This window comes from Patella vulgata, chromosome 4 (genome assembly GCF_932274485.2).
Source record: "Patella vulgata chromosome 4, xgPatVulg1.2, whole genome shotgun sequence".
In the NCBI taxonomy this organism is placed as follows: domain Eukaryota; kingdom Metazoa; phylum Mollusca; class Gastropoda; family Patellidae; genus Patella; species Patella vulgata.
Window position 1 is genome coordinate 6,138,643 of NC_065882.2, and position 27,679 is coordinate 6,166,321.

The 27,679-nt window shown below is 37.0% G+C and overlaps 2 protein-coding genes across 2 annotated transcripts; one reads left to right on the top strand and one right to left on the bottom strand.

Annotated features, from left to right (window-relative positions):
* Window positions 1–9,473: 9,473 nt before the first annotated feature.
* Window positions 9,474–16,765, bottom strand: LOC126817368 (peptide-N(4)-(N-acetyl-beta-glucosaminyl)asparagine amidase). The gene is made up of 6 exons (XM_050544311.2): window positions 16,524–16,765; window positions 15,209–15,424; window positions 14,220–14,505; window positions 12,729–13,625; window positions 11,596–11,706; window positions 9,474–9,671 (listed from the first exon to the last, which is right to left on the bottom strand). The coding sequence occupies exons 1-6, from the start codon at window positions 16,737–16,739 to the stop codon at window positions 9,496–9,498; spliced, it is 1,902 nt and encodes a 633-aa protein (XP_050400268.1). The 5' UTR covers window positions 16,740–16,765; the 3' UTR covers window positions 9,474–9,495.
* A 17-nt stretch (window positions 16,766–16,782) lies between these two features.
* Window positions 16,783–27,048, top strand: LOC126817772 (coiled-coil domain-containing protein 112). Its single transcript, XM_050544917.1, has 9 exons — window positions 16,783–16,867; window positions 19,334–19,428; window positions 20,444–20,565; window positions 20,734–20,823; window positions 22,534–22,609; window positions 23,521–23,701; window positions 24,506–24,592; window positions 25,693–25,842; window positions 26,893–27,048. The coding sequence occupies exons 1-9, from the start codon at window positions 16,847–16,849 to the stop codon at window positions 27,046–27,048; spliced, it is 978 nt and encodes a 325-aa protein (XP_050400874.1). The 5' UTR covers window positions 16,783–16,846.
* The last annotated feature ends 631 nt before the right edge of the window (window positions 27,049–27,679 follow it).

Sequence of the window (27,679 nt, forward strand, 5' to 3'; positions counted from 1 at the left end):
GAATGGTTCAGCGATACTTTGATTTAATCAAATATGGAGGACCGAGACTTAGCTTCGATCAACCAGTACGGTGGTTGAAATTATTGCACACGTCTGTCAGACCTTCAAGGGCTAATATCTTCGCTTGCAATAGAGTAATTGGAATGAAATTTTCAAATTATTCATTTTATATCATCTATTTTCGAACTATTATAGCAAGAATATTAATCTCTTTATCTAAATCTTACATAATGCATCTTTAATTATTAAGATGCATTATGTAAGAGCTAAATCTACCTATTACAGGTCTTTATTTTGACTTCAATTGTTATATAAATTATTATTTAGACATTTATTTACATGACAGTCCTATAATCAACTCTCTAGACCATCGGATGACTGAGATTTAACTGGATTGAAACATAACCATTTAATGATTTGATTTAGAAATGGTGAATCGAGGCGTAGTCACAAATAATAAGTACTGTTGCTATGGTAATAAACAATTTATTTACATGACAGTCCTATAATCAACACTCTAGAGCATCGGATGACTGAGATTTAACTGGATTGAAACATGATAACCATTTAATGATTTGATTTAGAAATGGTGAATCGAGGCGTAGTCACAAATAATAAGTACTGTTGCTATGGTAATAAACAATTTATTTACATGACAGTCCTATAATCAACACTCTAGAGCATCGGATGACTGAGATTTAACGGGATTGAAACATGATAACCAGTTAATGATTTGATTTAGAAATGGTGAATCGAGGCGTAGTCACAAATAATAAGTACTGTTGTTATGGTAATAAACAATCTATGCCACATCTTGTTAAAACTTAGTCAACTGGCGTGGTTTCGATTCCCCGGTTGTATGTGACAAGGAGTAGGGTCACCTGTCCAACCTTGTGGGTTTTCTCCGGGTCGTCCGGTTTACTCCCACTGCTAAAGACCCCTACCCGCAAGTGAATTATTGAAATAAAATTGAACCATGTGTTACCCCATCTACATTTCAATATCTGTAATAGTAAGAACGACCAGCTCTTTATCTAAATAATACATGACGCATCTTTTGCTTTAGACATTCAGTGCCTATTTTAGATTTGTTTGTTGTTTATTTCATGAGTATTTTAGAAATTGTTTTAATCCATTTCATCACAATCGTAAAATCATTGAAATAATTTTCTATATTTTAATAATAACAAAATTATGATATTTATCGTAATACAATTATTTTATTTGTTGTTGGATGATGATGCAATTCCTAAGTCACATGATCGAAAATCCTTAAAACTACGCAAATGTTAACGGTAAAAAAAAACCTCCATCAAGAAATGGATAATCAAGACTATGTATATTATCGTACCGACTTTAGTAATGATGATCGAGGCTAGGCCCAAAATTCAATCACTAGTATCTTGGTTCAGAGTGGATCAATTTGACTGAAATTTTCAGCTAATTCCCTTTACATTATCTAGTTTTTAACTAATGAGAACTGCCAGCTCTTTATCTCGTCTCCCATAATGTATCTTTAAGAGTATTTTATCAATGTTATGATACAACTAGTTTTCCCATTTACTTCTGTAATATATGCTATATACAATGAAATCCTGCTTGACGATGAACTCAGTATTACAGGCCACGTGCAGATACAACTGTCAGGCAAATCACATATTAAAGGCTCAATACCACTCTTGTTGTAACTGAATAATATGTCCCAATCTTTATTCTGGTCAACAAATTGTACTATTTTACAATATTCCAATTAATTGATGATACAAATTTCATCTTAACATACCTAATTTAAAAAATTGGAAAATTTCAACTAAATGATTTGAAAAGCCTGACATAAAGCTTTTCAAATGTGACTTGAATTTAAAAATATTTTTGAACCGTCTGGACAAGTAAAATAGGATTTAATGGATAATTTACACAACAGGTAGGACATTAACACATCTAGTACTAAGAATAAGGCTATTTTTTATTTTCTGGAGCTGTCAAGCCAGCAAGAGTGTTATTGTCCCTTTAAGACTGTTTTATAAAAGAATGTATCAATTCTGTTTAAAATAGGATTCCAACTCTGTATAAATACTGCTACATTATTGCATTATTATATCATTATCACAAAAGGTCTTGATAAAATTATACTATATTGCAATTGGCTGATAATCAAAGTAACGTGTATATTTATATATTATCCATGAGAAATATCTAAACATGTTCTCATCATGGTTTTAGTCAATTGTTTATAATTAATTTGATATTTATAAAATAATTTATGTATAGGTGTTTTTAACACAAATTGACTATATTGATTTTATCTACTGGTATCTACAAATCGAGTACACGATCGTCGTTGATCTGGGCAATATCACGATGAAATAATTACACTAAGACTGTATTCTGGTTCTCAGAATATGGCCTGACTTGAAACATTTTGCTGAAGAGATTGACTAACTGTTGGAAGTTTTTTCTGTTTTCCCCGTGAGAGTAAGGTATGTTTATAAAGTGTGAAGTGTTAGTTGTAATGTATTCTTTATTCTGTATTCAAATACGTTTGTTATAAACTGGAGATAAACATACAAATTGATAATTTATAGTTTTAGACAGATTCAATGATTATATGTATAATGACCAGGAATTTAAACAATCAATTATATTAATACCTTATGATTGAGGTCCGCCCGTGCACTTGTTGTTACCGTGCACATAAAGGCATTGTGCGGACAAAATTTTCAAATTGTTGAGTACATAGCATATACTGGTTGCAGTAGAAATATATAGCAGGATGTTAAAAACATTTTTATATGTGCCTTGTTTGTGTTCTATGTGTATAACAAGAAGTGAAATGGTTCATTATATAACAATACAAAGTATATATGGATATAACTACCAGTACGTTTTGTAATATATTCAGGTCATGTTTATCAAGTTACACCTAGACATACTCTATGTTGTTTATTGTGAACATTTAAATCCTGCTTCCAGATATCGTTTTAAAGAATTCATATAGATAACTATATTAAAGGAATTGACCCTTTTAAAGGAGGAAGGTCAGGGTCAAAGGCTATATACCCATTTGATAGAATTAGTTTTAGTATATTTTTGTTTTTATATGTTATTGAAATGAAAGATATCTCTTGTTCTTTAAAAATTTTAATAATGTTTGATTTTACACATGCTTAAAGGGTCATTCCTATCAAGTGCCATGTTATAAAGGTTAAAGATACATTTGTTAAGAGCTAAATCTGCCTATCGCAAGTTGTTCTATAGGCTTCAAATTTTATAGAAATTATTAATTAGACCTTTATTTGCATAACAAGGCCAAAATCAGCTCTGAAGACAGCTTGGATTTACACAGTCTGATACCAGAGACATTGAGAATGTTACTTGATAATTGAGAATATGTGGGTGGAGTTATCGTATGTAAATCAAAAGATCCTGGAGACTGTGCAGAGACAGTTGATGCCTATTTCTAGTCCTAACTTCGTTCAAAATAAAGCAATTTGACTGAAATTTTCAATATTTTTTTTTTTTATTGTTTATTTTTGAACTGTTATATCAAGAATGGCCAACTCTTTACTAAAATCTTAACTAATGTATCTTTAATGGCTCACATTTCATTCAATTTTGCTAGTTTTTAAAGTGAGAAAAAACTGAAAAATGATTAAAAAATTAAGACATTGGTGATATCTAGGGTAAACAAATGTCAAAATTTGACCAGCTGGCAAAATTTTGAATTGAAAGCCTTAGAGTTAAGTGTGTATATGTTTATAACTAGTTTAGTTTTTTGTATTGTATATTGTGCAGTCTGATCCTATTTCGTTTCATTTTTTATAGTTCAAAATTTCGTTTTACTTGTCTTTACTACACTTGGATCAGGAAGAGTTGTTATATAACCTCACCCTCTTTCTGGTTGATTTGAGGGATTAGCCAATGAAACGGTCTGCTACAGCAAGGTCCTGGCGTGCGATGCACAGAACTGTGGGTATCCTACTAGAAACATCAAGGCTGATTGGTTAATCAAATGTCTGACATCATAGGGTCAAAAGCCGCTCGTATAACCCCTGACGCATCCTTCCACTACAACTGGTCAGATCTTCATGTAGTAGAGACCATCGAAACGAAATATAGATCTGTATTTTAATCTGATTGTATATTGTGGTAATTGTTTATTAATACTTGAAATGTATTGTGATATTTGTGGTGAATCTGAGAATGAGATTTTAAATGTTACGTGTTGTATTGTGTAATTTGTATGAAGTATGACCGGTATATAATTTGTGTGCCATTTGATGAAATCTTATTATATTATTTGGGGCCTGTTTCACGAAATTTTAACTAAGATCAAATCCAAATTTTAGTAATTTGATTGGATAATATTAGATTGATTTTAGTACTTAGCCAATCACAATTGAAGTATCTACTAAAATTTGGATTTTATCTTTAGTTACGATTTCGAGAAACAGGGCCCTGGTTTGTATTACAAGAGTTGAAATTGTTATTGTCTCCATTTTGATAATTTCAGTTATGTTAGACATATTATTATTATATTCCATTTGGTCGACAGAAGAACAATATTTAATAGGAGATATACAAGGAATCTCGGCCACGAGGTTGCTTTATTTTTTATAAAAATCAAAATGTATTATATTCTAAAATGGTTGGACCTTGAATTCCAAATTATTCAGATTAAAATGAGTTTTTTCTACTTAAAGATACCTTCCCGCGTACAAACTGGGTGATTTAATGAAAATATATTTGCTGTAAAAACATATTCAAACTAATTAATCTATCAAATCCTTCTCAAAACATTGTATTTTTGAGGAAATACCCCAAGCTATAAAAAATCTGTATCACATGACTTTGCTGTTGCGGTACCTAGCAACATTGGCAAAGCCGGCAGAGAATTCATTGCATATAAAAGACGATGTTGTCTTTAATTGCTGTCCATTTATCATAAATATCTAAGCCTCATTAAATTCTCAAATTATCCATGTTTTTTGTCCGTGTTTTTTTATCTCAGAAACTGTTGTACGTTTAAGTTTCTCACTTTTTCCTAGTCCACTTTCGATATATATCAAAATTGCAATACTTTTATTGACAATAACCACCTGATAAATACTTTTGTGGGAAAGTATCTTTAAACAAATATTTAACTTCAATATATTATTATTGGATGGCGTAGTAATACGACAGGTTCGATAGAAGTGGAACCTAATTTTATAAATTTAATTTTATTTGAATATTTGATTTAAAAGATGTTTATTTTTTCTATTTTATTTGTTTGTTTTAAATGAAGAAAGTGAATACAATCGGAGATAGAATGTCTTGCCTAATGAATTTAAGTTCTGATTGACTAGGGATATATTTTGTGTTATGATGATATATTTTATGAATAAAGGGAGGTAATTATGTGTCCTGTAATGGGATGGGGTGGGGGAAGTGTTATGTATATTTATAGTATTGTTGAGGCAAAATCATTAACTTGAATGTGACAAAGAGTAGGGTCGTCTGTCCAGCCTTGTGGGTTGTCTCCGGTTTCCTCCGCGTTGAAATAAAATTGAGCCATAAGTTAGTCTCAATATTACCTAGTTTGTGTCGAATGGACGTTAAACCCTTTTTGTCTCTCTCTCTCTCTCTCTGTTAATAAAGAAACCTTTTTATTAATAATGGAGAGAGATTTTATTGTCCTTGTGCAAAATCTTGCAAATTAATTGAGTTATTATTGAACTTGTTTTCTTAAAAAGCTAGGTATGCTGTTCATTCTGGGGGTTTTCTTTTTGATAAATTTTAAATAATAATGGTGCTGTTATTAGCAAGAGTTCCTTTCATTTGTTCATGACTGGAAGGGAAATTGTTCGACTTACAGGCAGTGAAATTAGAATCTAAGTCACTTTTTCAACGAACCCCAGTTAATGGCGCCATCTGGTAGCAAATTGTATAAGCATTCTGTGGAACAATCTATGTTAGGTAAAAACGATCAGAGTCCCATCGAACCTAGGTCCTTCTGAAATGGCCTCCCGGACAAATACAAGTCCATCGTACCCTTTATTTGACCTTAATTTGGCTGAAAAGTTGAAGTCAGTTGTTGTACTGGTAATTATGATTCGTATTAAACATCATTTTGAAGTTGTAATCAAACCCACTCGTTCTGTTCGCGTCAAGCATTCTCGTCCAAAAGTCTGTTTTGCCTTTTATGCGCAAAGACAAAAATGTGACTTAGATCGTTCTTCCCCTGGACTCTTCACTTGCTTAGTATACATTCAAGTTTATTAAGCTTTTTCATATAGAGAATTAAGTGCTATAGACTTTTAGACAAGTTTATCCAGACGTTTAGATAACATATCCAGTCTTTGAATATTTATCCCAGATAGGTGTAGATAAAAAATGATTTACATTTTAAGTATGGGAGAACCTTTTTACAGAATGGGATATTAGTTTAGTTTGTGTAGCTTAATTATTAAAGTCACTGTGCGTCATTTGAATTTATTGAGAAATATCCAATTTTCCATGACAAAATTGATTATTTACCGTTAAAACCAAATTATTAGAGGTAAATAATCTTACGGCTTGTGAAAAACTAAAAAAGAGCCCCATTAAACGATTTTACTCAAAATTTATAGGTGGTACTAGCCCACTGTATGGCATATATGCCCGTCTTCATTAGCTCAGTTGAAGCAGACCAGTAGGAGTTAAACAAACCATGTAACATGGACAGGAAATCTTCCTTTGTTCTTTTTGTTGAATAAGCAGATTGTTTTCCCTCTAGTAGATTGGGTGGAGCTTAACCAACTAGACATGTTCAATGTTATTGCACACTTTTGCTGGTTTACACTAGTTTTAGTAGAAATCATATAGAGAAATGGGGTGGGTTTTCTGTGCAATAACAACAAGCATGTTGAGCAGTTGTCGATGTTACAGGTCATTTATAGCACGCTTCATTCGTCAACAGGTTTAACCCCTCGACCTTCGGCCTCTGGTTAAACCTGTTAACTCATGAAAGCCGTGCTATAAATATAACATGTTCATCCGTCGGTCAAGTGACGTGCAGAGTCCATATTTGAGAATTTATTGTTCCAGTTGTATTGTGTTAATTTGATAAATATATAAGAATAATAAATCGTCAATAATTTCAGGTTCTCTACTTTTACATTTTTGGAATTTTAAAATATTTTGTTTGTTATTGGGTTGTTAATTGTCAAAACTTTCAATGCAAAAAAAAAATTTTTTTATGTAAATTGTAAGATGTATTTCAAGTGAATGATTTAAATAATAATAGTCTGTTTATAGTGCACACAATATCCATGCAAGGGCATGCACAAAGCGCTGTCCAAAAATGATAACTAGCAAGATACTATAAACTATTTTTTTATAGATAGCACTGATTATTCCTGATCGCAGGATATCTTAAACTGTGTAGCGCTGATTATTCCTGATCACAGGATATCTTTAAACTGTGTAGAAAATTTGTTTTATTTTACTGATATATGTTTTAATTTACCTTTTAGTTGACATAGATTTTATTACCATTAAAGATAATAATTAAATATAATGGTGTTCATTTTTTGTCCCTTGCCTTTAGTAGAAACAAATGAAATCGGGGTTTAACGTCCTACTGTTCTGCTCCGAACTGGGCTAATGAAGATGGCATACGCCATACAGTGAGCTATGAGGGAAATTTTGCCCGAACAGCGGCACTACATCCTACTCTTGAATCGAATTCCAACTGTCAAGGGATCTTTTATGTGCACGCCAATGTGTACACGGGACCTCGGTTTTTCGTACCATCCGAATGAGTAGACAGCTGTCCTTGTCAGCCCCCCCCCCTCTTGCGTTCGATCTATGCATTGTCCGAGAAAGTTCACCGGGATTATTCGGCGTGGTTCCCACTTGTCAGTGGTGCAGGACAGAGGGCCTGGCAAGGCACAACGTATAGTCAGTCGTTCAGATGGGATGAAAAACCGAAGTCCTGTGTACACATTGGTGGGCACTAAAAGATCTCTTGGCAGATGGAACTCGAAATAAGAGTAGGCCGTAGCACCGCTATCCAGGCAAAATTTCCCTCATAGCACACGGTGTCTTCATTACCCAGTCAGAGCAGAACGGTAGGACATTAAACCCCATTTCTATACGAGAATCAAGTGGCCTTACCCCTCAACTACCGTGACTCAACAGCAACTGGTAAAAGGAACCTCATTAATTTCCATTTGATAAGAACAGCAATGAGAGAGAAATGGGATGTAACGTCCAATCGCACAAACTAGCGGACTTCAGGACAATAATTCACTTATGTGTAGGTATCTTTTAGTAGCGGAGGAAACATGTGAACGGATGGGCTGGTGACCCTACTACTCGTCACGTACAAGCTCAGGTCGAAACCGTGCCACTTGACACGATGAAAGACATTATGATGTAAAGAGCACATGTTAGAGAGCACTAGAAAAGAAAAAAACTGTGGTATTTTATGTTCAGAAAATGTTTGATTTTATTTCTGATAAAAAGCATTTTAAACATAACAATAATATATGTTGGCCTATTTTGCTTATAAAAATGCACCGCTGGGAAATCACGAGGAAGTAACATTAAAGATGTTGGTGTCTTCATTTTTAACCATATCTTGAAGATTTATTATATAGAGCGAAGTGCGGTGCTTGAGCAAAGCTCTTTTCCGGTAACACAGGAGCGTAATTGAAAATGTCACCCACAGACTGTTGATTTAGAAAAAATTCAGACCAGACGCGGATACACTGGGCAAAACAGGCAATGTGCATGTCAACTTACCAAATCTCGACCAAACGAGATCACGTAACTAACAAAAATAATTCTACACACCAAATCTCGCCCAAGCGAGATTACGCGCCTCATAGAGCTATTTCTATGACGCGTCTAATCACTGACGTCACATATTTTTTACGTCAATGAAAATAATTCTCACACTTTTTTGTTCTTTTTTTAAAGACAAAATTAATGTTAAAATTTAGATCTAAATAAAAATCAATTTTGAAAAACTAAATTATTTAACATTTTTTGTATCACTTGAGAAAAATTAATTATGAAGGTTTTATATTTGACAATAATCAGCTTCGCTCTACTCAGGCAATGCCTGTTACATATTAGTTCAAGTCAACCTCAGCTCCCATTGAGAAGTTTACCATTCGTTTCTCTCTGGGGAATCGCGTCGGTCATACATCAGCCATTTTGAATGTCACGTGATGTATCCCTCCACCGTTCACTTCAAATAGATCCAAGATGGCGGGTCAAACTCAGAAATTTCGCATATATTATGCTCAGTGAATCAGTCATTAAAAATAGTTCCGGAAGATCATCAAAGCTGATGTTTTCGAATGAACTTTTGATTGATGTCAAGATGTGAAAATGGTCCAAGGATCATTAATATGTAACTCATGCGACGAAACGATGCCTAATTCCAGATCCTAGTGTATTAAAGTAAAACGAAATTTTGAACTATAAAAAACGAAATGAAATAGGATCTGTGTTTTAATCCGATTACATTAAATATATTTCTATTTCAAAAGGAAAGTTGTTAAAGTCAGTTGATGATTGTCGGAATAGTTGAGTATGCTGCCAGGCTACGTTACCAATACCTTTCGTTAAACTACCTGTTATAGTTAAACTACTACTACCTTTAACATCTACAGGTGTAGGCAAATTCAAGTCTTTACCTGAAAAAACATTCAAATATATAATATAAAAATATAAGAGAGAGATAAATGGGTTTAACCTTTAACGTCATTTTGGGACTAACATATGGTTCAATTTTATTTCAATAATTCTCTTGCGGGTAGGGTTCTTTAGCAGTGGGAGGAAACCAGAGGACCCGGAGTAAACCAACGAGGTTGGACAGGCGAACCTACTCCTTGTCACGTACAACCGGGGATTCAAAACCACGCCAGTTGACTCAATGACAGACCTTATAATACAACTCTCACGTCGTAGCCATTCTGCCACCCAACCCACGAGAGAGAGATGGGATTTAAGTTCAATCAACACAAACTAGGTCATTTCGGGACTAACATGGATTAAATTTATATAAAAATCAGAAAAATAAGTAGATCATTTTGTGACTACCATATGGTTAAGTTTTATTTCAATAATTCGCTTGCCTATATGGTCAGTAAAAATAACATATGGATCTTCTTAATTTAAATAAGATTTTTAACAACCTGGTATATATGAGGTATAGTCACAAGCGTTTTAAATGATATTTGTTCTTCGCGAATATCTGGTAAAATTCTGCTTCTTTTCATGAGAAACAAACTAATTTAAAAACAAAAAAGGCTTCCAAATTTTTAAAGATACATTAGTTAAGATTTTAATAAAAAAGTTGGCCATTCTTGATATAACAGTTCAAAATTAGATGATAAAAAAAGAAAATGTTGAAAATTTCAATCAAATTACTTTATTTTGAACTAAATTATCACTGTTGGAAGTTTGGACTAGAAATAGGCATCAACTGTCTCCGCACAGTCTTTGATTGTTTGATTGACAGACGATAACTCCACCTACTTATTCTCGATTATCAAGTAACATTCTTAATGCCTACGGTACCCTTGATTGTCCATCCTCTCATCGGCAGTCTCCTGTAGTGATTAACGGTAAATGTTAGCTTGGTCAGCCATTTAATGATTTAATAATAAAATGGACGACTGTTTAAATCCAAGCTGTATCCAAGCCATCCGTGGGTCTACAGAGTTGATTTTGGGATTGTTATGTAAATAAAGGTCTAATTAATAATTTCTATAACATTTGAAGACTATAGAAAGTCTTGCAATAGGCAGATTTAGCTCTTAACTAATGTATCTATTAGCTTTTATATATTGATTATACAAAACATCATTCATACAAGATTTTTCATTTATGAAAGATCGAAGAGAGAGAGAGAGAGAGATGGGGTTTAACGTCCACTCGACACAACTAGGTCATTTCGGGACTAACATATGGTTTAATTTTATTTCAATAATTCGCTTGCGCATAGGGGTCTTTAGCAGTGGGAGGAAACCGGAGGACCCGGAGAAAACCCACGAGGTTGGACAGGCGACCCTACTCCTTGCCACGTACAACCGGGGATTCGAAACCACGCCAGTCGACTCAATGACTGTAGGAATCCAATATATTTTGCTGATTCTTAACAAATCTTAAAATCTTAACAATATGCCAACCATTTTTTTAAACTATTAACATTAAATACAGAAACTCCCATTAAAACATAAATGAAATGAATGGGGTTTAATGTTCACTCTTCTGCTCTGACTGGATTTATGAGGGATGGGCTTATGTGTATGAGGGAAATTTTGCTCGGAAAGCGGCTTTATATTCTAATCATATATCGAATTCCAACTGCCAAGGGGTCTTTTATGTGCACCCCAATGTGTACATAGGACCTCATTTTTTGTCCAATCTGAATGACTAGAAACCTGTCCTTGTCACGCCCTCCGTCCTGCACCACTGACAAGAGGAAACCACGCGGGAAAATCCTGGTGAACTTTCTCGGTCAACACCATCTTACTCACTTAGCCACCGTGTCACTGCCATTAAAACAGCACAATACCTGAGTTTTAGTAAAATATAATATTGTTCTGGCCTTACCATTGAGCATAATACACTGATCATCACCACATATCTTCCATGTTATTACACCATTCTCATAAACACACGATTCAGCTTTTATTATAACTTTATCTATCTTTAGAGTACTCTCTGTAATAAAATATATATACTCATTCACGACTGTAGATTGATGATTTTACGTTTTAAACATTGTGAATATGAAACTCTCTGTTTTTATTGAGTGAGCTCGTTAGATTAGCTTGTGGTGTAGTGTGCCACGTGGAAATATACGCCAACCACTGATCTATAAATATCTCAATGATCAGTACGAGGCGACAGTTTCAGTTCACAACATGTAATTTCCCCACTACCAATCTGGCATTTGAACAAGAACCGGTATTTGCAACCTGAAGTGGAGAGAGAGAGAAATGGGGTTTAACGTCCACTCAACACAAACTAGGTAATTTCCGGACTAACATATGGTTCAATTTTATTTCCATAATTTGCTTGCGCGTAGGGGTCTTTAGCAGTGGGAGGAAACCGGAGGACCCGAAGAAAACCCACAAGGTTGGACAGGCGACCCTACTCCTTGCCATGTACAACCGGGTATTCGAAACCATGCCAGTTGACACAATGACAGACTTTATGATAAAGCGCGCGCACGCTAACCATTCATCCATCCAACCCCCCAACCTGAAGTGGAATAAAACATGTATTCTGTTAAAATGCTGAAACAAGCTCACTCAATAATACAAATTTCTGATGCAAGTAGGGCCAAACACTATCAAAATAGATATATTACGGAAAGTTCCATGTCATGAAACAGAAAGAAAAACGGAATTTGTGCCCAAGCCTGGATTTGTGCCAGACAAAGCCTGGATTTGTGTCAGACAAAGCCTCGATTTGTGTCAGACAAAGCCTTGATTTCTGTCAGACAGAGCCTCGATTTCTGTTAGACAAAGCCTCGATTTCTGTCAGACAAAGCCTCGATTTCTGTCAGACAAAATCTCAATTTGTTCCGTATTTCGAGACTTGCTAATAATAAACCCATCATTTTGTTACCTCCGTACACAGCACTGCACAAACAAAACAAAAAGGTGGTCGTATTGGTCAGGCATTTGTCTCAAAAAATAAACAACTTTACAGTCAATAAATGAATGAGTATAACATACCACTGAAGTCAAACTTCCAGGAAACAGACGCATTTTCCGAACCCTCGGCTCTTGCTATATACACCATCTTCCATTCTTTTTCCTCTTTACGTGCTAACGACGTAGACTGAAAACATAAACTCGACCAGTCTTTTTTCTCTTCATTGTTATTCGAAATACGAACATAATGATTTTTTGGACAGTTATATTTAACGTGAACTTTCTTCAATTGTTTCTCTCTTTCGCTTAACGTAAATATAAACGGTTCATTACTCATACCACCACCAGTTTCACCTCGAGCCAATCGCCATGCCAACGAGCCCGTAGTTCGACCAGATAGTTCTAAGTTATCAGCCGTCTTCACGGTTAAAAACTCCACCAATTCCACTATTGTTCTATTCAGCATTACTTTTTGTCTGGCCGGGGCCATAGCTGATCGTTTATTTTTATTGATTTTATAAATTGTGCTAACTAACCAATCTTCCCGACACTCGTTACGTCTAGATCGAACCTCAGCATGCTTTGCGGAATATCTCCAAGTGACATCCATGATTTCGTCTTTCGAGAAGGCGATAACGTAAGTTAACGCTTTCCCCCAACCGGCTTCATATGATAACGGTTTATCACAGACGTTCTCACACGGATCGCAATGCAGCCATCTTTGTTGACTTTGAGAATAAACTTCGGTCCACACATGATCTGTCCAATCCAGAACGTATCTAGCCTCAAAGCCAAGAGCTCGGCAACATAACGTAAAACAGTTCGCCCACTCTCCACATCGTCCTCGTCTAGTTTCCAACAACTTGCCAGGGTGGTTATATCGTGGAAATCTGGTTATTGAAGCACATACATTACACCGATGCGATTCAACACGCCCAGCCTGCCATCTCTCATCATCAGAATTTGGTGGCAACATTCCTTCAAACAAAAAATAAAAGATTTACTATTACATTTTTGAAACATTTTACAAAGATTATATCAAGGGGGTCTTTAGCAGTGGGGGTGGGGGGGGGGTGGGGGGGGGGACCGGAGAACCCAGAGAAAATCCATGTGTTTGGCCAGACGACCAGACACTTTGTCATGAACAACCAGGAGAGAGAGAGAAATGGGGTTTTAAGTCCACTCGACACAAACTAGGTCATTTCGGGACTAACATATGGTTTAATTTTATTTCAATAATTCGCTTGCGCATAGGGGTCTTTAGCAGTGGGAGGAAACCGGAGGACCCGGAGAAAACCCACGAGGTTGGACAGGCGACCCTAATCCTTGTCACGTACAACTGGGGATTCGAAACCATGCCAGTTGACTCAATGGACAGGCCTTATGATACAGCACGCACGTGCTAACCATTCGTCCATCCAACCCTCCAACACATAAAAGAACCCAGTTCGAATTCGAAACAAGAGTAGGCCATAGCGCAATCATTGCACGCTCCCATTTCATTTCAATTCAAGGGATTGAGAGAATTCAATACTGGAAGGTTTGATCAACTATCCTGCTATATATATTTACCATTATTAGTAGTTGGTCCAGTACATCTTTCACAAGCTAGAGAATCGACCCACGAGAAGAACGATGTTTTAAACCAATCCAACAAACACAGGAGAAGACAATCTTGAATATCTATTTGTTGAGATCTATCAGCTGATAGTATGGTCTCTAGTTTCTGTGTAGCTTCCTTCTGTAATGTCTCTATAGGTATAACGGATCTGGCTTTATCTTGAAGGCTCGAGTTTTCATACATCAACACATGCTGTAAACTGTTGTCTAACTTAGAATAAAATTTAGCTTCAGACATCTGTTAAGAGAGAGAGAGAGAGAAATGGGGTTTAACCTCCACTTGACATAAACTAGGTCATTTCGGGACTAACATAAGGTTTAATTTTATTTCAGTAATTCGCTTGTGCGTAAGGGTCTTTAGCAGTGGGAGGAAATCGGACAACCCGGAGAAAACCCATGAGGTTGGACAGACGACCCTACTCCTTATCACGTACAATCAGACATCTGTTAAAAGCAACACAATGAATTGTTGAATAGCACATGTGCAGGACATGAAATTGACAAAAATCAAATGGGGTTTAACATGCGCGTAGGAGTCTTTAGCAGTGGGAGGAAACTGGAGGACCCAGAGAAAACCCACGAGGTTGGACAGGAGACCCTTCTCCTTGTCACGTACAACCGGGAAATACCAAACCATACCAGTTGACTCAATGACAGACCTTATGATTCAACGTGCACATTTGCACGAAATGAAATGGGATTTAATGTCCTACTTTCCAGCATCAACTGGGCTAATGGAGACGGGCATAAATCAAACAGTGTGCTACAAGTGAAATTTTGCCCAGACAGAGGTGTTGCATCCTCTTCTCGTAATGAATTCCATCTCTAAAAGTTTTACGTGATTAACCAGACGCATGACAATTATTGCCCTAGTTACGTAAACTAGACATATACACTATTTCAAAAATGTTAATATTTTTTTTATGACAAATAAAACTAACTATAATATTTGTGGGTGGAGCTGGTCGAGTTGGTGCTGCCTGCGGAATGGTCGATGCTGTCTGTGGAGTGTTCGGAGCTGAAACAAGTGGAACTAACGGAACTGTTTCCAGGTTATCAGATTCACGAAGGGCATCTTTCACTTCTGTTAATTCATTACGTATCACAGTCAACACAGATAAACTACAATTCAGAGGCATCGTCAGAAATTCGCCATCCTGTAAAATAGAAAATGTTTGACATATTTAAAGATATTCTAAATCCCATAAAGTACAAGATGTATAAAAAAATATAAACTCCTATTTTTAGTGAATAAACGTGGTTAATTTGAAGTCTCTGAGAAACCTTTATCCTACATGAATTCCTTTGCAACTATTGGGTGTTTGGATGGCTGAATGGTTAGCACGTGTGTGCTGTATCATAAAGTCTGTCATTGAGTCAAAATTAACTGGCGTGGTTTCGAATCCCTGGTTGTATGTGACAAGGAGTAGGGTCGCCTGTCCAATTTCGTGGGTTTTCTCCGGGTGCTCCGGTTTCCTCCCACTGCTAAAGACCCCTACGCGCAAGCGAATTATGGAAATAAAATTGAACCATATGTTAGTCCCAAAATGACCTAGTTTGTGTCGAGTGGACGTTGAACCCCATTTCTCTCTCTCTCTCTTTGCAACTATTTGAAGTTCTAAACTATAACACAGGTACTAATTTATTTGGGTGCCGTTTCGAAGAGTATTCTGGGGATCACGTGGCTAAGTGGGTAAGACGCTGGCTCGCTAGCCTGGAGGTCGGGTGTTTGATCCCTGCATTGGCCGAGAAAGTTCATCCAGATTTTCCGGCGTGGTTTCCCCTTAATGTCAGTGATGCAGGATGGAGGGCCTGACAAGGACAGCTGTCTAGTCGTTCAGATAGGATGAAAAACCAAGGTTCCATGTAAACATTGCCGTGCACATGAAAGATCCCTTGGCAGTTGGAATTCGATATAAGAGTAGGCCATATTTCCGTTGCGCCGGAAAAATTTATCTCATAGCACACTGTATGGCATATGAATGTTTTCATTAGCCCAGTCAGAGCAGAAAAGTAGGACATTAAAGCCCATATTTCATTTCTTTTCACTTATAAGTTGACATAATCATATGGTGGATTTGGCTAAATCGTGCTACCCGTCAGTGTGCCACTCCCTAAACATACACAGTGATTTAAGGTTATATTATCAGGTGCAGGTTTGGGTTAGTTTTAGGGTTTGCATATATTGAAGGAATTAAAAAAAAGGAGTGACATCACACATGAGAATGAATGCCAAATTTATTTTCGGATTATTACCTCAAGAAACCCCATATCAAATAAACACTCCATAGCACCAGAAACAGGAAGTAGTTTGCTCTCAATAATAGGGTTTTTTAGTCGAATCCTTCGATATTTTTCTTCGGAGGGGTTCTTAATGATATTTTTACAAAATTTCAGAAGAATGTCAATCGCTTCAAATGCCGTTTTTGATTCATTTTCTGTCGCAAGTTGTAGAACCGAGTCCCACGTCATTTTTAGTTCGATGATAATACTGCGGCAGTTATCTTCCCATTACCCTCGAATATACAGGACGGCAACATTTTGACCAATCAAATTCGTCGATAGTTGTTGTTTACATCATGGCGTCCAAAGTTGTGCAGGTACTTGTTAGAAAATGATTATTGATCAAAATTTTTTATTTAAACAAAAAAACACGAGTTATAAATGCACCCATGCGCGGTATGTGCATTTGTGAATGCTTTCTTGTTTGAGAAACTTCATGCTTTTTTTTTTATTTAAAATAAAATCATCCCAAAGTCAATTTGTTGATGAGAAAAATTGATTGATCATTGATTTTGATGCCGTCATGAATGAATGATGAGGATGGTGATGACAGTCATGGTCAAATAGACATGGTTGAATATTTCTTTGAATAGTTACATACCTGCTTGAATAGGCTTTGAATCATCGTCCAAATAAATTAGTAATGGTCCTTCTGCAAATGATAACATAGCTACGAGAACATAACTAAAAACGCTGAGATATACTGATGTGCTTGTTTTTAGCTACGATTGGATGCCTTTAGTTCCAAGTGGCAAACTCAATTTCTTTATTAATGTATGTACCATCTTAAAAAGTTAATTTTATACTATTAGTACTTATTACACATACGCAGTCCAATCTACTGAAACAACATTCATTTATCAGCAAATATTAACAATAAAGTAAATCAAGCGTTGTTTTTATCAAAATTGATTCGGACCTTCATAATTAAGCTGTATTACTACTGCGCAACTCTGATCAGATGGGTACTTTGATTGGCTACTGCACACGAGGCCCCCATCTTACGTGTTACAGACGTAAATTTAAAATGTCGGAAAAAGCAATCTACTGTCGCTTTGATTTAAAAAGAGGGAATTTGTACCCGTTTCATGTAGGATTATATGCTTAATTGTAGTTGGGTGTGGCAGAAATATTATAAATAACAATAACCAATCGTTGTTTTGATTAAAAATATTGTCAATTTTGTTTACAAATGCGGGGTGCGAATCACTCCCGCATGTGCTACATTGAAGGTAATGGCATCATCTCTTATCTCGAAACACGGATGGTTGAGAGATTATGGTTTGTTATCTAATGATAACACAACCCTGCCGTAGATAACAAACCTCATCCCTCAACCCTCTGTGTTCGAGATAAGAGATGGTGCTATATAGTATATAGTTCCACATAGCAAAGCCCAACGCAAATCACATCGGGCCTCAGTATTAAAGCAAAGTTGACATTATTTTTCATCAAAACAACGATTGATTATTGTTATTTATAATATTTCTGCCACATCTAACTACAATTAAGCATATATACCTGAAACGGGTATAAATCATTGTATTTAAAATCGAGGCGTTAAACTGTTATTAGGACCATTTTTAAACGGGAGATGTATGACGCTATCATCATGAAGGCGGAGCTAAATATAAGGCTTCATTAATTTAAACACAAATATTTGGAGTTAGGCGATAGTTGTGCCACTAAATTGGCCTCTGTAAGTTTAATTGGTCATAATAGTATAAAATTAACTTATTTTACATGCAATAATAAAGAAATTAAGTTTGCCAGGTTGAATTAAAGGCACCCAATCGTAGCTAAAAACAAACACTTCAGTATATCTGGTAGGGTGCTATATTGCCATACACTTCAGCTCCTCAACCAGTTCTCATGGTCGTAGAGACTAAATTTTCAGTGGATGTTAACTGTATGATCCCTTTTAACATCCCCGAAAATTTCATGTCGCTACGACCACAGAAACTGGTATAAATGGTTCCACTATTAATATCTTCCCTTTTGCTCATGCCACAGTGGTTGATAGTTTATCAAAGGACTTTCTTTGAGCAAATGTTTTTAATCATTTGATTACAAAAAAAGCTACTGGCCTATAACTCCCTTAATTTCCAATTAAACTGACCCCAAAGTGTACAGCGCATAGCTTAACATATAATAAACCTATTCCCATTGAAATAAAGGTGTTCAAACCTTAGAACATAAATTTATAAATTTAATAAAATCCGATGACTATGCAATATTTCTGTCTTTTTTAAAATGACTGCCAAACCAGAATTTGAATATTCTGTTAGAAAACCCGGCACAGCCATCATGAATCTTTGAATTCGATAAAATGGACATAGTTGACTAATTCATTAAATTGTCTTGTAAAGCTATATGATATACTTGCTTGAATAGTACCCTTTGAATCGTCTCCCAAATAGATAAGTCATTGTTCTTCCACAAGTTAGAAATGATTTCACTACCGTGTTGCTGTATATATCACACAGAGAGTAGTCATACAAGGCTTTCAAAGACCCTGGCACAGCTGTCGTGAGTCCCTCAAATCCGGCTTTAATTGTGTGATAAGTATTGTCTTTCTTCTTCTGACAATGATATCCATTTGTTCTTTATCAAATTTCTTCAATGAAAAATATAGCAACTACTTACAGGTAACTACCTAACCTAGAGTGCTCCACCATATAAATGTAATTTTCAATGATTATGTCACCTTATTGATATATTATATATATAACATTCCTGTTGTATTTAAAAGGATATTAATCAATATTTTTTTTTTTCATTAGTCTACTACTGATGATCATGAAGAATCAAAGAATTCCAAGTCAGACCGAACTAAAAAATCGGAACTCATTAGAGAGATTCACAAACTGGAAGTTCAGTAAGTATAGATAATAATATTGCTTAAATTTATGTGTGGAAGACGTTATTAAACAAAATGGTTAACGGGTGCACATTTGATCATAAGGTCTGTAATTGTGTCACATGGTGTGGTTTCGATTCCCCGATTTTATGTGACAAGGAGTAAGGTTGTCTGTCCAACATCATGGGTTTTCTCTGAGTCCTCCGGTTTCCTACGTGCTAGCGAATTATTGAAATAAAATGGAAGTCCCGAAATGACCTAGTTTGTGTCGAGTGGACATTAAACCCCATTTCTCTCTCTCAAGATAATGCGGAGCTGCATTGGCTTGGTGATTATTGCGCTGACTCACTAACGAGAATCTCAGGTTTAATCCCGATGTTCTTCCACATTTGATTCCCCGGTTGTACGTGACAAGGAGTAGGGTCGCCTGTCTAACCTTGTGGGTTTTCTCCGGGTCCTCCGGTTTCCTCCCACTGCTAAGGACCCCTACGCGCAAGCGAATTATTGAAATAAAATGAAAACCATATGTTAGTCCCGAAATGACCTAGTTTGTGCTGAGTGGACGTTAAGCCCCATTTCTCTCTCTCTATCTCTTCCTCATTTATCTGCCTTGTCAATGGTGCAGGACGGAAAGTGTGGCAAGGAAAAACTCAGATGAAAAACTGAGGTCCATTGTGTACCACCATTGACAGCACGATAAAGATCCCCTGACCGTAGAAATCTAGTAAAAGAGTAGACCTTAGGGCCACTATTAAGTCAAAATTGCCCCCAGAACACTGCCTGTTGCCTTTGATACCTCAGTTGGAAAGTGAAATGAAATAAAATGGGGTTTAACATCCTACTGTTCTGGGCTAATGAAGATCCTAATGTTCTGCTCCGACCTGGGATAATGAAGACGGACATATGCCATACAGTGTGCTATGAGGAAAATTTTGCCTGGGCAGTGGCACTAATGAAGACGGGTAGATCAGTTGGTCCCAAAAAGTAGGATTTTAAACCCTATCAAGATAATGGTTTTTATTTTCGGTTATAGAATACAAGCAATGGAAAGAGAAAAATCAACACATATCTTCAGTAAAAGAAGTGATTTTCGAGCAGATTTTCTTCAGTTAGAAGAACAAGATACAAATTCTACATCTGAACGTAAAACCGAAAGTAAGTTGATAGATTTTATTTTTTTTTTTTCTTCCAAAAAATAATTTTAGTAAAACAACAAACGACATGTTATTTATAATTTTTCTAAATATAAAAATCAATATTTTAATATGTATGATAGCTAAGTTAAAGTTTTCGATATCTGTATCAGTAAATTTTTTATTTGAGAAATAAAAGTCCGACAACAATTAGAGAAAATATCCCACATGGTGAAACGATTTCAAAGAGAATTAAAAGATGTTAAACCTACACCAGAATGTAAGTATTGAAATATTAAACACATTTTCCGTATAGCCACAGTCTCACAGTCAACATGATCTGTGTAGCTCCAGTCTCACAGTCAACATGATCTGTGTAGCCACAGTCTCACAGTCAACATGATCTGTGTATAGTCTCGCAGTCAACATGATCTGTTTAGCTCTAGTCTCACAGTCAACATGATCTGTGTAGCCACAGTCTCACAGTCAATATGATCTGTGTAGCCCCAGTCTCACAGTCAACATGATCTGTGTATCCCCAGTCTCACAGTCAACACGATCTGTGTAGCCAAAGTCTCACAGTCAACATGATCTGTGTAGCTCCAGTCTCACAGTCAACAGGATCTGTGTAGCCACAGTCTCACAGTCAACAGGATCTGTGTAGCCACAGTCTCACAGTCAACATGATTTGTGTATCTCCAATCTCACAGTCAACATGATGTGTGTAGCCACAGTCTCACAGTCAACATGATCTGTGTAGCCACAGTCAACATGATCTGTGTAGCTCCAGTCTCACAGTCAACATGATCTGTGTAGCTCCAGTCACACAGTCAACATGATCTGTGTAGCCCCAGTCTCACAGTCAACATGGTCAGTGTAGCCACAGTATCACAGTCAACATGGTCAGTGTAGCCACAGTCTCACCGTCAACATCATCTGTGTAGCCACAGTCTCACAGTCAACGTGATCTGTGTAGCTCCAGTCTCACAGTCAACATGATCTGTGTAGCCCAAGTCTCACAGTCAGCATGATCTGTGTAGCTCCAGTCTCACAGTCAACATGATCTGTGTAGCCACAGTCTCACAGTCAACATGATCTGTGTAGCCACAGTCTCACAGTCAACATGATCTGTGTAGCCAGTCTCACAGTCAACATGATCTGTGTATCCCCAGTCTCACAGTCAACATGATCTGTGTAGCTCCAGTCTCACAGTCAACATGATCTGTGTATCCCCAGTCTCACAGTCAACATGATCTGTGTAGCCACAGTCACACAGTCAACATGATCTGTGTAGCCACAGTCACACAGTCAACATGATCTGTGTAGCCACAGTCTCACAGTCAACATGATCTGTGTAGCTCCAGTCTCACAGTCAACATGATCTGTGTAGCCCCAGTCTCACAGTCAACATGATCTGTGTAGCCCCAGTCTCACAGTCAACGTGATCTGTGCAGCCACAGTCTCACAGTCAACATGATCTGTGTAGCCACAGTCTCACAGTCAACATGATCTGTGTAGCTCCAGTCTCACAGTCAACATGATCTGTGTAGTCCCAGTCTCACAGTCAACATGATCTGTGTAGCCCCAGTCTCACAGTCAACATGATCTGCTTAGGATTATTTGGTCATTAAAGTAGCAATAAATGTAAACAAGCCAAAAACAATTTTGCCCGGACAGAGACGCTGCGGCCTACACTTATATCGAATTCAAATTGCCAAGCGATCTTTGACATGCACTCTTAAATACGTTGTCCTCAGTCCTGCAGAACTGACAAGGAGGAACCATACCGGAAAATCCTGTTGAACTTTCTCAGCGAATGCAGGTATCGTACACAGGACCTCCATGTTAGCGAGCCAAAGTCTTACTCACTGAGCCATTGTGGCTCCTTATGCAGCTTCTATCTGATTTTATAAACAGTTAATTTTTATTATCTCTCATGGCTTTGTAGTTAATACATATGTTAAATGATGGTGTTTTTAATTGGATTTAGTTGTAGAAAAATTAAAATTAATAATGGAAGACATTGAAGGAACAATCAATTCTTTTAAAGAACAACAAAGATACAAGTAAGTTTTAATTTTATTGGTACTATTCCTAACAAGTGGGAACCTTGCGTGAACAATCAAGTCTGGGGGAAACTACCAACTTCCGGGGGGTGGGGGGGCCCTTTAAAATTTCTCAATTCCTGTATCATTTTCGTATGTTATTCACCTAGTTCATGGTCACTTACTTCCTGATCTCTCTACCCCCAAATCATGAATATTCACCCAAACATGGCAGAAAATATAAATTCAAACACTTTTCTTCAATTCGATTCGATTCTACACCAAATAAGAATAAGATACCGAGTTGTAATCAGTCTGCCATGGGGCGTTTTCGAGATATTCAGGGTCAAATATATCTTCATTTGTACCATGGTTGTCATTCTTTGCTTGATAAAGACGGGAGAACTCTTGTCGAAACGTCGCTGAAATAAACTCTTTAAGTAACTTGTATTCCATATAATTGTGCCATGTGTTATTCTCATTCAGTTACTAAATGCCGCTCAAACAATAAACTATAACATTCATTGATACCTACACATGGGAAAATAATTAATGGGTGGGGGGGTTGGATGGCTGAATGGTTAGCACGTGCACGCTGTATCATAAGGCCTGTCATTGAGTCAACTGGTGTGGTTTCGAATCCCCGGTTGTACGTAGAGTCGCCTCTCCAACCTCATGGGTTTTCTCGGGGTCCTCTGGTTTCCTCCGGTTTCCTCCCACTGCTAAAGCCCCCTACGCGCTAACGAATTATTGCAATAACATTGAACAATATGTTAGTCCTGAAATAACCTAGTTTGTGTCGAGTGGACGTTAAACCTCTCTCTCTCTCTCTCTCTCACCTAAACAACCTCTCTTCTCTCTTTCTCTTACCTACATAAGGGAAGATAATTACTGGTCTGAATCCGTTTTACCATTTTGTTACCTATTTATAGATATGAAGAGTTATTGAAGGAGGAGAGAAATACGTATTTAGAGATCAAGAATCTAGAGAAAAGATTTGAAACATGGTCTCAATCATCTGGTTCTATATCATCCCGTCCTGTTTCAGGTCGACCAGTAACTAGTGCTAGAGATATTACGAAAGATTTACCGCCAGAAGTTGCTGCATTCGAGGTAATTTATAATTGTTTTGAAATCTTAAAGTGGTATTACGTAAGAGCTAAATCTATCATTCTTTTTTCTAGCTTCAAATGTTATATAAATGAAATGAAATGGGGTGTAACGTCCTACTGTTCTGCTCCAGACCGTGCTAATGAAGATGGGCATACACCATACTGTGTGCTATGAGGGGAATTTTGCCTAGACAGCGGCACTGCGGTCTACTCTTATATTGAATTCCAACTGCGAAAGGATCTTTTACGTGCACGCCAGTTGGAGCAGAATAGTAGGACGTTAAATACAGTGACCAATTTTTTATCAAGAACCTGGGGATCACGTGGCTAAGTGGGTAAGACGCTAGCTCGCTAGCCTGGAGGTCGGGTGTTCGATCCCTGCATTGGCCAAGAAAGTTCATCCAGATTTTCCGGCGTGGTTCTCCCTTGTCAGTGATGCAGGACGTAGGGTCTGACAAGGAAAGCTGTCTAGTCGTTCGGATGGGACGAAAAACCGAGGTCCCGTGTACACATTGGCGTGCACGTAAAAGATCCCTTGACAGTTGGAATTTGATATGAGAGTAGGCCGTAGTGCCGCTGTCCGGGCAAAATTTCCCTCATAGCACACTGTATGGCGTATGCCCGTCTTCATTAGCCCAGGTTAGGAGCAGAACAGTAGGACGTTAAACTCCATTTCATTTCATTTCATTTTATCAAGAGCCTGAATAACATTAAGGTTTTTGTTTGCCATCTTAAATATTCAATATATTTACGGTAAATAATAACATAAGAAATGAAAATTATGACATATTTTTTATTTATTTAGAGGTTTTTACAGCAGACGGGTGGAGTACGAGGAGGATGGGATGAATACGATCATCAAACATTTCTAAAGTTTAGACAGAAATACAAGGTAGTCCATTTACATACTCTAAATATAAGATAATCCATTAGACAGTGTCACTATATATAAGGTTATGCTAGGATTCCATTATCGTGGTGAACCTGTCAGGTCTTATCATATATTTAGGTCAGTTGTAGCAATCGTGTTGATCGTATCAAAATGTATACGAATGTACCAGATTATCGAACGTACCAGAGTATGGACTCAATAGATATTGTAGTCAGTTGTAGAAATCGGTTGATCGTATCAAAATGTATACGAACATACCAGATTATGGAACGTACCAGAATTTGGACTCAATAGATATTGTAGTCAGTTGTAGAAATCGGTTGATCGTATCAAAATGTATACGAACGTATTGAGTCCACAATCGGGAAATCCTTTCGTAACGCATCGCACGACAGTGGGAACCTAGCACAATCATTTAGACATTGTCGCTATATATAATAAGATAATTAATTAGAGATCTCACTATATATAAGTTATTTCCTGAAATCAATCAATACTCTAAATGTTATAAACAGTCTCACTATATACTGGTATGTAAGGTGTTGGCTGGCGGACCAAAAGGTTCTGTATTCAATCTTGGTGTTGGCCAAGAAAGTTCTTCAGGATTTACGCATATGGTTTCCTCTAGTCCATGAAAAGTGTGGCATTCAGTAAAAATTTAATACAATCAACAGGTTTAAGAGGGAGAAGAGAGAGAGAGAGAGAGATTTTAAAGTCCACTCAACAAAAACTAGGTCATTTCGGGACTAACACATGGTTCAATTTTATTTCAATAATTCACTTTCGTGTATGGGTCTTTAGCAGTGGGTGGAAACCGGAGGACCTGGAGAAAACCCATGATGTTTGACAGGCTATCCTACTCCTTGCCACATAAAACAGGGGAATTGAAACTGCACCAGTTGGCTCAATGACGGACTGTATGATACTGTGTGCAGACACTAACCATTCGGCCATCCCCCCCTCCCCCCACCCCCACTCTCTAACAAACAATAAGAATATGAGTACAAATTAAGTTTCAGGGCCAGGTGAGATTATTTTGGTCATTCTATGAAGAATTCTGTAATTACCCATAAAATTCCCCAATAAACTTCACTTTTCAGGGAAGGATTGTGTTCTTGGATCAACTGCCATCTGCTATTCCAACTAAAACGGAAACAGAAATACGGGAACATGAAAGTTGGTATCAGGAATTTCTTTTTTTACAAGATAATAAAAAATATGCCATTAAAAAATGGAGAGAGAAAAAAGAGGTTTGAATTAAATATTTTTTATTTATTTTCATGGGTTTATTCAACTTAAAGAAATTAAATGCAATGAAATGGGGTTTAAGGTCCTACTGTTCTCCTCTGACTGGGCTAATGAAGACCGGCATACGCCATACAGTGTGCTATGAGGCAAATTTTGCCTGGACAATAACGCTGCGGCCAACTCTTATATCAAATTCCAACTGTCAAAGGATCTTTTACATGCACACCAATGTGTACACGGGACCTTGATCTTTTATCCCATCCGAACGACTATATGTTGTCCCTTGCCAGGCCCTCCTGACAAGGAGGAACCACGCCGAATAATCCTGATGAACTTTCTCGGCCAATGCATAGATCGAACACAAGACCTCCTGGTTAGCACGTTGATGTCTTACTCAGTGAGCCACCGTTGCTCCCAAGTTAAAGATATGTTAACTTTAAAGTTAAATGGTGACATCTTTTGGGCCGACACAGTGTATGTGTTTATTCGTTTGGATAAAACAAAATCCACCTGTGTAACTGTTGCCATGCATGTTGCCATGGACGTAAAAGAACCCTTGACAGTTGAAATTCTGTTGCTGTTCGGAAAAAATTTCTCTCATATCACACTGCCCGTCTTCATTAGCCCAGTTGAGTAGAAAAATCGGACGTTAAAACCGCTTAATTCATTCATTTATAACCATATGAGAAAGTCCAGCAGGATCTTCAATCCTTGGTCCCCCTCAGTGGTGCAGGAAAGAGAGCCTGGCAACAAAAACCATCTAATAGCTCATTTCAAAAACTATGTCCCCTGTACGCAACTCTGGGCAGTCAGAATTTGATAAGAGCGGATCGGAAATGCTGATCAAAGTTTAAATCATAGGCCACTGTATGACTTACTTCCATCAAAAATGAGGTCCCCTGTACGCAACTCTTGACAGTCGTAATTTGATGAAGAGCAGTCGGAAATGCTGATCAAAATTTCTGTCATAGGCATCTGCATCCCCATCTTCATTAACACGTTTGGTGCCGAAATTTAGGACATAAACCCAGTTTCATGGTCTATTATTACAGGATGAAAAAGATGATGTTTTATCTAAAGCTGGTCAAGATGAAGAAATAGAAATAGAAACAGAAAAGAAAAAACAACAAAAATATTTAGAAAAATTACAAGAGGAGAAATCTGTCCGCTGTGCTCAAGTTAATGCATGGAAGGTAAGTTGGATGTAGATATACACGGCCATATTGAAATAAATATTCTGGTTCGGAGATAATCCTGTGTTACTTATAAAGGGCTGGATGACCCGTTTTTATACCACCCACATGTCGAGAAATGAAGGGTTGTAAGAGCCTTCTACACATGTAGGGTGGGGGGTGGATCACCATTGCGTCAACTGGCGTGATTTCGATTACCCGATGGTACGTGATAAGGTGACAAGAAGTATGGTCGTCTGTCTAACCTTGTGGGTTTTCTCCAAGTCCTCCGGTTTCCTCCCACTTCTAAAGCCCCCTATGTGCAAGCTAATTATTGAAATAAAATTGAACCCTGTTAGTTCCAAAATGACATAGTTTGTGTGAGTGGAGGTTAAACCCCATTTCTCTCTCTCGCTCTCTCTCTCTTTTTCTCGCTCTCTCTCTCTCTCCAACTAGAACAAAGGATTCAAAGAGCCATCTAAACAGAAGTTTTATTCACCAGGGTTTCTCCATAATTACGCTGCATTTGTGTTTTTAGGTACAAAAGGAATTAGAAAAGGCTCAAGAAGAAGAAAGACGTTTGCAGGAAGAAATGATGAAACAAAAAAAGAAAGAAGAAGAAAGAAAAAGACAGGTACCGAATATGATATAAAATAAACTTAGATGT